The sequence below is a fragment of the Bufo gargarizans genome, chromosome 5, assembly GCF_014858855.1.
Source record: "Bufo gargarizans isolate SCDJY-AF-19 chromosome 5, ASM1485885v1, whole genome shotgun sequence".
Taxonomy (NCBI): Eukaryota; Metazoa; Chordata; class Amphibia; order Anura; family Bufonidae; genus Bufo; species Bufo gargarizans.
Window position 1 is genome coordinate 38131499 of NC_058084.1, and position 12844 is coordinate 38144342.

General features: G+C 45.8%; 1 protein-coding gene across 1 annotated transcript in view; it reads left to right on the forward strand.

Annotated features, from left to right (window-relative positions):
* The window catches only part of EIF3H (eukaryotic translation initiation factor 3 subunit H), a 149787-nt gene that overhangs the window by 118292 nt on the left and 18651 nt on the right, over positions 1 to 12844 (forward strand). Inside the window, exon 6 of the mRNA XM_044293784.1 lies at positions 5058 to 5178. Coding sequence (XP_044149719.1) covers positions 5058 to 5178 — 121 coding nt within the window. The remainder of the gene's footprint in view (positions 1 to 5057; positions 5179 to 12844) is intronic.

The window sequence follows — 12844 nt, forward strand, 5'->3', positions numbered from 1 at the left end:
GAATGCACAGAGTTCCTTCTGTTTTATTTTGCGGGCCCATTGAAATAAATGGTTCCGTAATAAAAAAAACAAAAAACGGTATGGACACGGAATGAAAATACATTCGTGTGCAAGAGGCCTTGGGTCCCCAATGCACGGGCAATGTCCTTGCGGTGGCCTGGACGGATCGAGACCCATTCAAACAAGTTGTTTTTTTTTGCGGTGCGGAGGCACGGACAGAAACACCGCAGAAGCACTCCGTAGGGGTTCCGATCTGTGCTTCCGTTCCGCATCTCCGTGATTGCGGACCAATTCAAGTGAATAGGTCTGCATCCGTGATGCGTAATGCATACGGCCGGTGCCCCGTGTATTGCGGAACCACTAAATGCGGCCTGCTAATAAGGCCACAGGAGCACAACGGCCTTACACCGTTGAGATGCTGGAGTTGCCCACTTCCTCTGTTAGGCCTCTTTCACACGGGCGATGCAGGAAAATGGGCGGGTACGTTGCGGGAACATGCACGATTTTTCCGCCTGAGTGCAAAACAAGAACTTCGGGCTTGGGATCGGTGTTCTGTAGATTGTATTATTTTCCCTTATAACACGGTTATAAGGGAAAATAATAGCATTCTGAATACAGAATGCATAGTAAAATGGGGTTAAAAAAAATAATATAATTTAACTCTCCTTAATCCACTTGATCGCGCAGCCGGCATCGCTTCTGCCTTCTTTCTTTGCTGTGTAGGAACAGGACCTGTGGTGACGTCACTCCGGTCATCACATGATCCATCACCATGGTAAAAGATCATGTGATGGATCATGTGATGACCGGAGTGACGTCACCACAGGTCCTCTTACTGCACAGAGCAAAGAAAGACAGACGAGATGCCGGCTGCGCGATCAAGTGGATTAAGGAGAGTTAAATTATTTTTTTTAACCCCTCCAGCGCTATTGTACTATGCATTCTGTATTCAGAATGCTATTATTTTCCCTTATAGCCATTTTATAAGGGAAAATAATAATGATCGGGTCTCCATCCCGATGGTCTCCTAGCAACCGTGCGTGAAAATCGCACCGCATCCGCACTTGCTTGCGGATGTTTGCGATTTTCACGCAACCCCATTTATTTCTATCGGGCCAGCGTTACGTGAAAAACGCACAAAGAGGAGCATGCTGCGATTTTCACGCAACGCACAAGTGATGCGTGAAAATCACTGCACATGTGCACAGCCCTATAGAAATGAATGGGTCGGGATTCAGTGCGGGTGCAATGTGTTCAACTCGCGCATCGCATCCGCGCGGAATACTCGCCAGTGTGAAAGAGGCCTTACTCGTAATAGGGTGTGTCCCTACATACCGTAGTCTAATTGATGCTGCATGGAGCGGAAGCCGCGTGGCAGAAAACTGCACCGAACAGCGTGAGTTTGCAGCCATTTTAATCTCAGTGCCGTGCGGCTGTTAACAATCCGTTTGCTTCTTGGGCGCCCATCTCTCTGGTCTCACCTTTGATCATAAAGAAACAACCTCCCATTGACGAGAATACCTGCAACACCTAGATCGGTTTTATTTCTTACATTTCCAGGAGGAATAACAGAGGGACGTCACAATGTTCTAAGAAAATATGCCCCAGAAATGACATTTCCTGGTGAATGTAAATTTTTACGGCCGTGCCGGAGAGTGGACGGCTCCTTTTTAAGTACTGTATTGCACCCCTGTACAATGCCCTCTGTGTACTGGGAAAGCTCTGCAGTTCTGATTTGCGTCCCATTATATTATTTTCTTCCTACGTTAAGATAATATAAAAATCACATTATTGGACGCGTGTATTTGGCAGCTGACATGCACAACGTTACAGTCATTACCTTGTAAATGCTCAGAGCAAGGGAAACCTCTTAATAACCAGTACATTCCTCCACTTGCCGCACATCATTAAATGTTTATGTACGTCCCAGTAGTCCCTCCGTTGTCCCGCTTTTTGGATACATTATATAGGCCTGCTTGGACGGGCTCCTGTGTTGGCTCCCAGAAGCATGTGTTTGGCTCCAGAGCTTGCAGCCGTGTGTCCACCCTGTGTAGTGTGTGCTCACAGCTGTGCGCTGTCCTCTGTAATGGCTGTGTGAATGTGGCTTTATACTGGGAGGGCTGTGTGTATCGCAGGCCGCCGGTCATGGGAAACGTGGATTGTTGTACTCTTTTTGGTTTTACCATTTCACGGCATGGAAGTGTCATATGAATAGTTCGATATAAGCTTAGAAGTATCCAGAATAAATCTCTGCTCACATTTCCATCGGGGGAAGGGGGGGGGGGGGGGGGCGGGCTACATCTCATCAAACCTAGTGGACCCGTCTATAGTGACGAGATACACATCTGCGACTTTGACTTTCCTTTCCAAAGTCATAGATTTAAAAGATCAAAATTTACAGATAAGGTCTATGGTACTTCATTACCTTACCCTGTTAAAGGGGTTATACCATAATTAATGTAAATAATGAAAATCATATAATACATGACGATCTATTCCTAAGAAAGCTAGAACCAGCCCTGTACCTCACATGGATCCAGAGATCTTCCCAATTCATTGCTCCAGTTGCTTTGCTAGATTTCTCAAGCCGGCAGATTTGGGGGATGTTCTCTTTCTGCTGCAGCACTCTCCCTGTCACAGCTCAGTGGGTGTGTCTTTTCTGCTGCAGCTCTCTGCCCATCACAGCTCAGTGGGTGTGTCTTTTCTGCTGCAGCTCTCTCCCTGTCACAGCTCAGTGGGTGTGTCTTTTCTGCTGCAGCTCTCTGCCCATCACAGCTCAGTGGGTGTGTCTTTTCTGCTGCAGCTCTCTGCCTATCACAGCTCAGTGGGTGTGTCTTTTCTGCTGCAGCTCTCTGCCTATCACAGCTCAGTGGGTGTGTCTTTTCTGCTGCAGCTCTGTCCCTGTCACAGCTCAGTGGGTGTGTCTCTTCTGCTGCAGCTCTGTCCCTGTCACCGCTCAGTGGGTGTGTCTCTTCTGCTGCAGCGCTGTCCCTGTCACAGCTCAGTGGGGGTGTCGCTTTTGCTGCAGCGCTGTCCCTGTCACAGCTCAGTGGGGGTGTCGCTTTTGCTGCAGCGCTGTCCCTGTCACAGCTCAGTGGGTGTGTCTCTTCTGCTGCAGCGCTGTCCCTGTCACAGCTCAGTGGGTGTGTCTCTTCTGCTGCAGCGCTGTCCCTGTCACCGCTCAGTGGGTGTGTCTCTTCTGCTGCAGCGCTGTCCCTGTCACAGCTCAGTGGGGGTGTCGCTTTTGCTGCAGCGCTGTCCCTGTCACAGCTCAGTGGGGGTGTCGCTTTTGCTGCAGCGCTGTCCCTGTCACAGCTCAGTGGGGGTGTCGCTTTTGCTGCAGCGCTGTCCCTGTCACAGCTCAGTGGGTGTGTCTCTTCTGCTGCAGCGCTGTCCCTGTCACAGCTCAGTGGGGGTGTCTCTTTTGCTGCAGCGCTGTCCCAGTCACAGCTCAGTGGGGGTGTCGCTTTTGCTGCAGCGCTGTCCCTGTCACAGCTCAGTGGGGGTGTCGCTTTTGCTGCAGCGCTGTCCCTGTCACAGCTCAGTGGGTGTGTCTCTTCTGCTGCAGCGCTGTCCCTGTCACAGCTCAGTGGGGGTGTCTCTTTTGCTGCAGCGCTGTCCCAGTCACAGCTCAGTGGGTGTGTCTCATCTGCTGCAGCGCTGTCCCTGTCACAGCTCAGTGGGGGTGTCGCTTTTGCTGCAGCGCTGTCCCTGTCACAGCTCAGTGGGTGTGTCTCTTCTGCTGCAGCCTGTAATCCTATCACTCCTCAGGCGTGTCCTTTCTGCTGCAGTTCTCTCCATATAACAGTCACAGCTTCTAACAGTAAATCTGGCTGATGGCAATTGAAGGATGGAACTGAGCACGTGTGACCACCTCAACAATATTACTGAGGTGGACAGAGATGTAAGGAATAGGCCAAGCATCAGGTGGCACTCTATAGATACATTTTATTGAGTTTCTATACTAAATTGCATGCAGTTACAAAAGTAGATCCAGGTAGGATATTTTTCAAGGGACAGCCCCTTTAATGTGTGCCATTTAGAGATTCTCACACTTGAAGCTGATGGGGACGCTGGAATTGCAGCATAGCCCCTTTCTGTTTAATGGACAAGATGGGTGTTTTGTGGAAGAAAGGGGCGCAGACTCTCATATAGTCTCCTGTGTCAGGTTAGAAGAAAAAATAAAAGGTAATTAGTGTGTATTTCCTCCTTGGGTTCAGGTCCCCAATCTGACGGATGTGGAGAGACAACTGCACACTGGGCGAGGCCATGGCCTGGGCATCCAATGGGCCCTATTATGATCGATAGGATCCTCTCTGAGCCTTGGAGGGTTGCCTCTGCTGTCCCACCCATTATGTATAGTTGCCAAAAGTCCAGGGAAAAGCTTGGGAAGGAGCAGAGTTTGTGCCAATTTACCCAAAAGTTGGAAGTTTGTTTTCGGGGCAGTCATGCGAGCGGGGCTTAGATCCTCGATTCTGTTGACAACTGTGCACATGCAGTTCAATCTCTCCGTGCCTTATGTAAGATCGGTCTGAGGAACACACAAGAACGCCGAAGAACCAGAATTATGTCTGCATCACAAAACAATAAACCAGATGTCAGTGGAAATGTAGAAATAAGAAAACGACTTCTCTCGAAATGAATAGTCGACCTTGTGCCGCACCGAATGCAAACTCTGTCTACAAGATGTGGAATGACTCAGACTGAAGGCTTTCTACCTTTATGAAGCTGCTTTGTCCTTTTCTTCACCGCAGTTCACATTATGTTAAGCACCTGTGTTGTAGGTATATAATGCTCAGCGGCCTTCATGCCAAGTGTCTCTTCACTCTTCCCCGACTCTTACGTTCTTCGTTAATGCTGCATATTGCACTTTGCTCTGTCTAGTCGTGTGCAGTGAAGTGCTCTTTACCGTGTCTTTGCGTGTTCAAACGCCATCACATGTAAGGCCCCCCCCCCAATCAAATGTTGGAGTACTGGGCTGTGTAATCACTAGGTGCCCCGCTTTGGCCTCTAAGTCTTTCTGAATTCTAATACCTGCTTCTTATTTCCCTGCACAGCAATCATCTGGAGAAGAGTCTTCAGCTCCTCATGGACCGAGTGGATGAAATGAGCCAGGATATCGTGAAGTACAACACGTTCCTGAGGAACGCCAGCAAGCAGACGCAACAGAAGCACCAGGTAGGTGTTGTAAATCCCAAAATTTAGTAGGTTTAATAGGGTTGATCTTGTACATAGTGTGTATAATACACATACAGTCCTGATCAAAAGTTTAAGACCACTTGAGAAATGGCAAAAAATCATATTTTACATTGTTGGATCTTAAGAAGGTTCTAAGTAGAGCTTCAACATGCAACAAGAAGAAATGAGAGTGAGACAAAACATTTTTTGAGCATTCAATTAATTGAAAATAACGATTAAACTGAAACAGGCTGTTTTTTCAGCTGATCCAAAGTTTAGGACCACATGTTTTTTAAAAGGCCAAATCTGTGCAAAGATGTGGATTCATTGTCATTTTCAGGTAGTCACACGTTGTGATGGCAAAGGCAAAAAAAAACCTCTGTTTTTGAACGTGGTCGGGTTGTTGAACTGCATAAGCAGGGTCTCTCACAGCGCGCAATCACTGCTGAGGTGGGACACAGTAAGACAGTCATTTGGAATTTCCTAAATGATCCTGAGGGTTATGGAACAAAAAAGGGTCAAGACCCAAAAAAATGTCATCAGCACTGAGCCGGAGGATCCAATTGGCTGTCCGTCAAGACACTGGACGATCCTCGACCCAAATTAAGGCCCTTACTGGTGCTGACTGCAGCCCCTTAACCATCAGACGGCATCTGAGGCTGAAGGGCTTCAAAAACAAAAAATGTCTTCAAAGACCTCGTCTTTGCGCGTTTGGACTTTGCAAGAGAGCACCAAACATAGGACATTCAAAGGTGGAAGAAAGTTTTATTCTCTGATGAGAAAATGTTCTACCTTGATGGTCCTGATGGTTTCCAACGTTACTGGCATGACAAGCAGATCCCACTTGAGATGTTTTCTACGTGCCACAGTGGAGGGTGCGCCATAATGATCCGGGGTGCTTTTTCCTTCAGTGGAACAATGGATCTTCAGGAAGTGCAGGGGCGTCAAAAGCCGCTGGCTATGTCCAGATGTTGCAGAGAGCATTCCTCATGACTGAGGGCCCTCGTCTGTGTGGTAACGACTGGGTTTTTCAACAGGACAACGCTACAGTACACAATGCCCGCAGGACAACATCACTCTTTTGGCCTATCCTTCGTGTTCCCCTGATCTAAATCCAATTGAGAACCTTTTGGGATGGATGGCAAGGGAAGTTTACAAAAATGGACAACAGTTCCAGACAGTAGATGGCCTTCGTCCGGCCGTCTTCACCACTTGGAGAAAAGTTCCCAGTCACCTCATGGAAATGCTTGCATCAAGCATGCATGTGTTTTGGGGGGGTTTAGTTTTTTTTGGGAGGTGTGGTCCTAAACTTTTGATCAGCTGAAAAGCAGCCTGTTTCAGTTTATTAGTTTTCATTAAATTGAATGCTCAAAAAATGTTTTGTCTCACTCCCATTTCTTCTTGTTGCATGTTGAAGCTCTACTTGGAACCTTGTTAAGATCCAGCCATGCTAAATATGATTTTTGCCTTTTTTCAAGTGGTCTTAAACTTTTGATCAGGACTGTATATACAGTAGATATGTATGCCCTGTCAATCAGTTGGAGAGGGGGCGTGGGCAGAGCACAGGGGGTGTTACAGAGCAGTGCTCAGAGTCTTCAGCCCCGCCTCTGAGTGCTCAAATAGCTTATTTGCATATGAATAAAAACTCTGATTTCTCTGCAGCTGTTTAGCATACAGACAAAAGAAAGGGGCAGTTTTAATCAGCATGATGAGCCCCTGGTTCAATAGGGCTGATCCACCCTATGTCAGAGGTGTCCATAGGCTTGAGTTATTGTTCGGCCCCGGACAGTATTATATGAATTTGCGCTCTCTCTCCACATCTGATTTGGAGACCTTTTCGCCATCGGCCGTCCAGACTTCCTCACTCATTCTTTATGATCACTTGTGGAATAATGAAGCCATCCCGCCAGAAGTGCATAAACTTTTTTTTTTTTTTTTTTTTTTTTTCCGATTTGATTCTGGAGAACAACAACCTCTTTTAAAGGCACTTAGGAGACGAGCGGAACCGCGGTCATTAAATATGTTTACAACGTTTTCTCTCGCAGAATATCACTCGGAAGAATAGAGTTTTATCGTATGAAAGCAGAGGAGAAGGCTCATCCATGCAGGCCTCGTTTATTCCTAATGGCTCTGTTTCTGCTTTACTACAGCGTGCGTCAATCAGCCCAACTCTCATTTGTTCCGGGGACGTTCATTCCGATAGAAAAAAAAAGTTTTTTTTGTCTTAGGCTAAATGCACTTTATCAGGATTGCGTGCGGATTTTCCTCGTGGATTTGCGTGCAGAAAATCCACACCGTAGGTCATGTACATTGTATTCTATGAGAATTCGAAATTCTCAAGGCACACGATGCAGATTTTTTTCCACGCAGATTTTGACGTGCAGATTTTAAAATCCGCAGCATGTCAATTTATTTTTATTTTCCTGACTGGATTTCTCCATTCATTTAGTAAAATCCGCACCAATTGATGCGGATTGCCTGCACTGATTTGCCTGCGTACACCTGTGGATTCTCCGCACATGAATCCTGAACGTGTGCATGTACCCTAAAATGTCATTTCTAGAAGTCCTGCTCGTTTCATAGTGTAAATCCCAACCGCACAAGACTGTCTGTCCTTCTGTAATGGCTGGCGGGTAAACCCTCAGTTTTTATAATGGATGCACAATTCCGAGCAGTGAGCCGAGGAATTGGCCAGACGTGATATCGGTCACTCCCCCAGTCCCATCTTTTTGTGCTCCCACCAGATATACAATGGCAGGACACGCCAAATAAATGTCAGCAAACTTACAGCTCCGCCATGTTAGAGGGGGTGACAGTCTGGCAAGACCATTCTCTGTAGCCGTAGGGATCATGACTTGTTAAAATCTTGCGTTCCCTCAATTTCTACTGTTCGTGGGGGCTTTCAGAAGACCCTGATTGACCAACTTACCGTAGTGTACAGCCAATTTATAGGCTTATCATGAGATTCTATAGCTTATTGCTAGGACCTGACATAACGGGAGCAGTGGAGGTTCGCGTATCGGACGCCTGCTGATCCTGCAAATAAAAGGGCAAGCAGCGCTAGTTTAGTGATCTGGCCACTTCATTTTTTTTTCTCTATCTAGCAGAAAGAGGGTACAATCTTGTTAATTAGGCTCATGGGATCCTGACAGCACCCAACTTCTCCACCGTTTAGAAAGAGAGCATCTCCTGGCAATGTATCATCAAGAGCATCTGTCAGCAGTTTTGTACCTATGACACTGGCTGACCTGTTACATGTGCACTTGGCAGCTGTAGGCATCTGTGTTGGTCCCATGGTTATATCTACCCTCATTGCTGAGAAAAATTACGTTTTTATATATGCAAATGAGCCTCTAGGAGCAACGGGGGTGTTACCATTACACCTAGAGGCTCTGCTCTCTCTGCAAATGCTGCGATTTCTGCACTTTGACAGGGCCAGAGGTGATGACATTTTCACTGCTGGGTCCTATCACATAAAGTGCAGAGGATGTGGCAGTTGCAGAGAGAGCAGAGCCTCTAGGTGTAATGGTAACGCCCCCGTTGCTCCCAGAGGCTCATTTGCATATATAAAAACTTTATTTTTCTCAGCAATGCGGGCACATATGAACATGGGACCAACACAGACTCCTTCAGCTGCCAAGTGCACATGTAACAGGTCAGCCGGTGTCATAGGTACAAAACTGCTGACAGATTCCCTTCAAGGCTCCGCTCATGCTGCCAGGTCTAATATGTACAGCGAGCTTCATGCGAGGCCAAGGTGACGGGTTCAGAATAAACACTTGGCATGTAATGCGACTGTCACCCTGGAGACAAACAAGTCTGCATGGGAGCTGTACACCTAAAGCAATCGTGTTCTAGAAGACTAGGAGAATGACATAATTAATGGCAGACGTACACATGCCCTTTAAATGGCCAGCCTTTATGTTGGTCATCGGTGGTTCAGACCATGAGGCAATGTTCTCCTGTTACGTGAGCGCGCCTTTCTTTTATTCCCATGCGCCATCTTTCCTTCATGTCCCCGAGTGTATCCTGTAACCGACTACATTAGGGCTAAATCACATCCATATTATCGGATGAGAAATTCTATATTGTGTAATGTTTCCCAGAAAAAAAATTATATTCTCCCATCTGTGACCTGTAATGTATAGATGATTGAAAATGAGCATTATTAACCCCGCGCATCGCAGGCCAGGTGCAGAGTCCCGCAGCTGTGCATACGGCCAATTTCTCCGTGCTAATGCCGGTCACAGCCGCGGACGCGTTCCAGCATTTCCTGCAATATTGCCGCTCTCATCCAGAGTAATAAGCAGCCGAGCACAATCCCGGCAGGAGCAGCCGAGCAGAGGAAATCTAAATCATTATTGAGGGTAATTAAAAGATCAAACTTAATTTTGTGAGAGGTGAAGAACCTGTTTTACTGCTCTGTTAGCTGGAAGATCTAATGTAACTGCCACGTGGAGGCCTCCATGCTTTTTATTTATTTTGCAAAATGTTATATATATATATATATATATATATATATATATATATATATATATATATATATATATATATATACAGGGAGTGCAGAATTATTAGGCAAGTTGTATTTTTGAGGATTAATTTTATTATTGAACAACAACCATGTTCTCAATGAACCCAAAAAACTCATTAATATCAAAGCTGAATATTTTTGGAAGTAGTTTTTAGTTTGTTTTAGTTTTAGCTATTTTAGGGGGATATCTGTGTGTGCAGGTGACTATTACTGTGCATAATTATTAGGCAACTTAACAAAAAACAAATATATACCCATTTCAATAATTTATTTTTACCAGTGAAACCAATATAACATCTCAACATTCACAAATATACATTTCTGACATTCAAAAACAAAACAAAAACAAATCAGTGACCAATATAGCCACCTTTCTTTGCAAGGACACTCAAAAGCCTGCCATCCATGGATTCTGTCAGTGTTTTGATCTGTTCACCATCAACATTGCGTGCAGCAGCAACCACAGCCTCCCAGACACTGTTCAGAGAGGTGTACTGCTTTCCCTCCTTGTAAATCTCACATTTGATGATGGACCACAGGTTCTCAATGGGGTTCAGATCAGGTGAACAAGGAGGCCATGTCATTAGATTTTCTTCTTTTATACCCTTTCTTGCCAGCCACGCTGTGGAGTACTTGGACGAGTGTGATGGAGCATTGTCCTGCATGAAAATCATGTTTTTCTTACCTTGCAGACTTCTTCCTGTACCACTGCTTGAAGAAGGTGTCTTCCAGAAACTGGCAGTAGGACTGGGAGTTGAGCTTGACTCCATCCTCAACCCAAAAAGGCCCCACAAGCTCATCTTTGATGATACCAGCCCAAACCAGTACTCCACCTCCACCTTGCTGGCGTCTGAGTCGGACTGGAGCTCTCTGCCCTTTACCAATCCAGCCATGGGCCCATCCATCTGGCCCATCAAGACTCACTCTTATTTCATCAGTCCATAAAACCTTAGAAAAATCAGTCTTGAGATATTTCTTGGCCCAGTCTTGACGTTTCAGCTTGTGTGTCTTGTTCAGTGGTGGTCGTCTTTCAGCCTTTCTTACCTTGGCCATGTCTCTGAGTATTGCACACCTTGTGCTTTTGGGCACTCCAGTGATGTTGCAGCTCTGAAATATGGCCAAACTGGTGGCAAGTGGCATCTTGGCAGCTGCACGCTTGACTTTTCTCAGTTCATGGGCAGCTATTTTGCGCTTTGTTTTTTCCACACGCTTCTTGCGACCCTGTTGACTATCTTGAATGAAACGCTTGATTGTTCGATGATCACGCTTCAGAAGCTTTGCAATTTTAAGAGTGCTGCATCCCTCTGCAAGATATCTCACTATTTTTGACTTTTCTGAGCCTGTCAAGTCCTTCTTTTGACCCATTTTGCCAAAGGAAAGGAAGTTGCCTAATAATTATGCACACCTGATATAGGGTGTTGATGTCATTAGACCACACCCCTTCTCATTACAGAGATGCACATCACCTAATATGCTTAATTGGTAGTAGGCTTTCGAGCCTATACAGCTTGGAGTAAGACAACATGCATAAAGAGGATGATGTGGTCAAAATACTAATTTGCCTAATAATTCTGCACGTAGTGTGTGTATATATATATATATATATATATATATATATATATATATATATATATATATATATATATATAATTTTATTTTTTTTGCAAGTTAATACATTTGAATTTTGTATACAAGTTGTGTTTCAGATATGTTTATGTGTATCTGTTCCTTAGAAGCCAGTATGACTTCCATTACAATCCTGCATATTGGATTTAATTTTTTCAGGCTGGGGGCAGTTTGAAAGGACTTTTTGGAGATTACAAGAAATAGTTCCCTTGTCTGGCACAGCACCTTGTCTGGCAGCTCTGTCCAACTCATTTCTTCTTTTTTGAACCTCGTTTTTAAGGAATTAAAGAGGACCTGTCCCCTCTCCTGACATGCCTGTTTTAATAGCTTCATGCATTCCCCATGTATTAACAATTCCAGAGCATCTATTATGGCTCTATGTTGTGCCGTTCCTTTATTATTCCTACTAGAAGTTATGAATGAATTGCTAGCAGTCTGCAGTAAGGGTACAGAGGGAAGGTGACAAGTTTGGGGTAGCTACCTGCACAGTCTCACACTATCCAATCACTGCTGCCATTTTCAGACTGTGCAGGTACACCCCCCCCCCCCCCCCCCCCCCCAACTGGTCACCTCCCCTCTGTACCCTTACTGCAGACTGCTAGCAATTCATTCATATCTACTAGTAGGAATAATAAAGGAATGGCACAACATAGATGTAACAGTATTATTACACGGGGAATCCATGAAGCTATTAACAGGCCTGTCAGGAGATGGGACAGGTCCTCTTTTAAGTGGTTGAATGAAATTTGAAGGAACCTGTCAAATCAAAAAACCATCCCAAGCCGCCAGCAGTGTTTCTGACAGTCATTTTCTTCCTGAAGGCAGATGCAGCAAAAGCTCTGAAAACGTTCCTTTATCTAGTCTTGCTTCAGGTCACGGTAACCGTGCCCCCTTCCCTGCCCCTTTGCTGTGACTGACAGCCGGCAGTTCGGCAAAGCAAGCTGAACTCCTTGCATAAGCGCCGGCAGTAACAGCGACGGGGCAAGGAGCGGAGCGTGGTTACCTTGACTTGTAGCAAGGAGGCCGCTGCCCCCTTGACTTGAAGCATGACTAGAAAATCCCACCGCATCTGCCTTCAGGAAGAAAATGATTGTCAGAAACACACTGCTGGCTGCTTGGGATGGTTTTTTGAAGTGACAGGTTCCCTTTAAAAGAAAAAAAAAAAAAGGGGGGGGGGCACTTTCTGGAATAGTGCCACTGTTTTGTATAGGCCGTGTCTGGTATTGCAGCTCGGCTCCGTTTATTAAAGAGGTTTCCCAAGACTTTTTTTAATTGATGACCGGCGCTCTTGTAAGCACAGCGGCCTTCTTGCAGCTTACCCAGCATAGCGCCATACAGTGGCTGTGCTTGGTATCACAGCTCAGCCCCTTTCGCTTAAATGGATCTACGCTGCACCTAGGCCACGTGCTGCGAGAAGGCTGTGCACTTACAGGAGCACCCGTGCCTTCTCACACTGCTGATGGGCAGGGGTTCCTGCTCGTTGGACCCCTACCGATCAGATACCAA